This window comes from Papaver somniferum, chromosome 3 (genome assembly GCF_003573695.1).
Source record: "Papaver somniferum cultivar HN1 chromosome 3, ASM357369v1, whole genome shotgun sequence".
Taxonomy (NCBI): Eukaryota; Viridiplantae; Streptophyta; class Magnoliopsida; order Ranunculales; family Papaveraceae; genus Papaver; species Papaver somniferum.
The window spans coordinates 99234374-99237016 of record NC_039360.1 but is presented as its reverse complement, the minus strand read 5'-3'; the positions used below and the strand labels follow the sequence as shown (position 1 = coordinate 99237016).

The 2643-nt window shown below is 40.1% G+C and overlaps 1 protein-coding gene across 1 annotated transcript; it reads left to right on the top strand.

The window, feature by feature from the left end:
- Positions 1-978: 978 nt before the first annotated feature.
- LOC113359784 lies at positions 979-1929 on the top strand. The gene has a single exon (XM_026603364.1). The coding sequence runs from the start codon at positions 979-981 to the stop codon at positions 1927-1929; it is 951 nt and encodes a 316-aa protein (XP_026459149.1).
- The last annotated feature ends 714 nt before the right edge of the window (positions 1930-2643 follow it).

Genomic DNA, 2643 nt, shown 5'->3' with positions numbered 1-2643 from the left:
CCTTGTGTATTCAGTTGGACAAAGAAATCGAGTTGAAACCAACTTTGCTCAACTCATTGCCCAAATTCCATGGTTTAGCAGGGGAATATCCAAACCGTCATCTTCAAGAATGTCACATGGTACTTGTAAGTGTGAAGCCAAAGGGAGTTGAAACTGATGATGCTATGCTTAGAGCCTTCCCATTTTCTCTTATGGATATGGATAAGGAGTGGTTTTACAATCTCCCAACAGTTAGTATTACTACATGGACCGGTATGAAGAAACTCTTTCTTGAGAAGTACTTTCCCGCATCCAAGGTAGCACAAATCAGAAAAGAGATATGTGGCATAGTTCAAAGGCGGGTGAAACTTTGTATGAGTATTGGGAGCGGTACAAGAGATTATATCAAAGTTGTCCACATCACCAAATCACGGAGCAACTTATCATCCAATATTTCTATGAAGGACTAATGATAGGAAAATGATAGATGCCGCAAGTGGTGGAGCTTTAGTTGACAAGACACCCACACAAGCAAGAGATTTGATTGAGAATATGACATCTAATTCGCAGCAATTTTCCTCCCGATCAGAAACACTCATCAACAAGGTTAATGAAGTTGGTGAAGCTTCTCATATGGAACAAAGGATGTGTAATATGAAGAGGATGATGCAACAAATTTCTGCAGTGATTGTTCCATCGCATGAAGGAAATATGGAGAACGCAAATGCTTTGTACCAGAATCAGCAAAGGCCGAGGTATGATCCGTACTCCAGCACATACAATCCAGGTTGGCGAGATCATCCGAATTTCAGTTATGCCAAATAGCAAGCTGCAGCGAATCCTACTTTCAATCAACAAGGAGGGTACCAATTCATGCAAAGACCACAGCAAGAAACTCAAGGCACAAGTGTGGATGAGAAGTTTACTCTTATGATGCAAAGTATGCAAGATATTTCGAAGACAATGCAAGGCTTCAACCAATTCTAGCAGAAATCCGAGATGGCTATGAGAGAAATGCAAAACCAAGTTAGTCAATTGGCTAGTGATATGAATCAACTCAAGGCACAAGAATCTGGAAAGTTTCCTTCTCAATCGTTGAACCATAAGGAGAATGTCAATGCTATTGATCTAAGAAGTGGGAAGCAAATTAAGAAACCGACAACATCACCGGATGCTAACGGACCTGTTTTAGACCAAGAAATGGATGAAACAGCCCCTAACAAGGCTGACTCTAAACCTCTTGTTTCTACTAATGTCACTTCTCCACCTTTTCCTAGTAGGTTTGCAAAGTCAAAGAAGGAGACACTATACAAGGATATTTATGAGATCTTCAAGAATATCCAAGTGAACATACCACTTCTTGAGGCAATAAGGCAAATTCTTCGCTACACAAAATTCTTGAAGGAATTGTACACTAACAAGCATAAATTGGTTGATAACGAAGTTATGTATGTGGGTGAGAATGCTTCCGCGTATCTTCAAAAGAAACTCCCACTAAAATTGAAGGATCCCTGTAGTTTCACTATACCATGTACAATTGGTACAACCAGGTTTGATCGTGCTTTACTAGACTTAGGTGCAACTACTAATGTTATGCCTGCCTCAATATATGAATCGTTAGACCTAGGTCCTCTTAAGGATATCGGTATTATTATTCAACTTGCTGATAGGTCCACTACATACCCGAAAGGGGTTGTGGAAGCTGTTTTGGTGCATATTAACGAGCTGATTTTTCCTGTAGACTTTTATGTTCTAGATATGAGGGACGAAGATTCTCCCTCGTCTATACCGTTGTTGTTGGGTAGACCTTTCATGAGAACTGCTAGAACTAAAATTGATGTCCTTAAAGGAACTATAACTATGGAATTTGACGGTGAACCCATAAGTTTCAACATCTTTGAGGCTATGAGATACCCGAGTGACGTACATTCCTGTTTTCAGTGGATGTGATTGATTCTTTAGCTCAACAAACGTTTGAGTTAGACGGTGATGATGCGTTAGAGTAAGCTATAATGAAAAGTTTATATTGTGGAAAGCATGATGACATGAAAAGTGACATAGAAATGTGTGATGAGCTTAAAGAAGTTATTTTCTCTCTTGCCGCATTACAAAAACTCTCACCTAGAAATGATGTTTCTTACATTTCCTTACCTTGTACTGATGAGAAACTCTTGTCGTTGATTTTTCAGGCACCTACCCTTGAATTGAAACCTCTTCCGGATCACCTCAAGTATGTTTATTTAGGTGATAAGGAAGAGTTACCGATGATTATTGCCAAAGACCTTACCAAGGTGCAAGAAGAGGATCTTATTCGTGTGTTGAGAGAATACAAGTCTGTCATAGGGTGGACCATTGCCGATATCAAGGGAATTAGCCCTTCCATGTGTATGCACCAAATTCTTCTTGAGGATGGGGCAAAACCAACAAGAGAAGCTCAACGTCGCTTGAACCTTCTGATGATGGAAGTGGTCAAGAAAGAAATCCTGAAGTTGTTGGATGTAGGGGTTATCTATCCCATATCCGATAGCAAATGGGTAAGCCCAGTCCAAGTCGTTCCAAAGAAATCCGGTGTCACTATGGTGAAAAACGAAGATAATGACCTAGTTCCAACTAGAATTCAGACCGGTTGGAGAGTGTGCATTGACTACCGGAAGCTCAATTCTA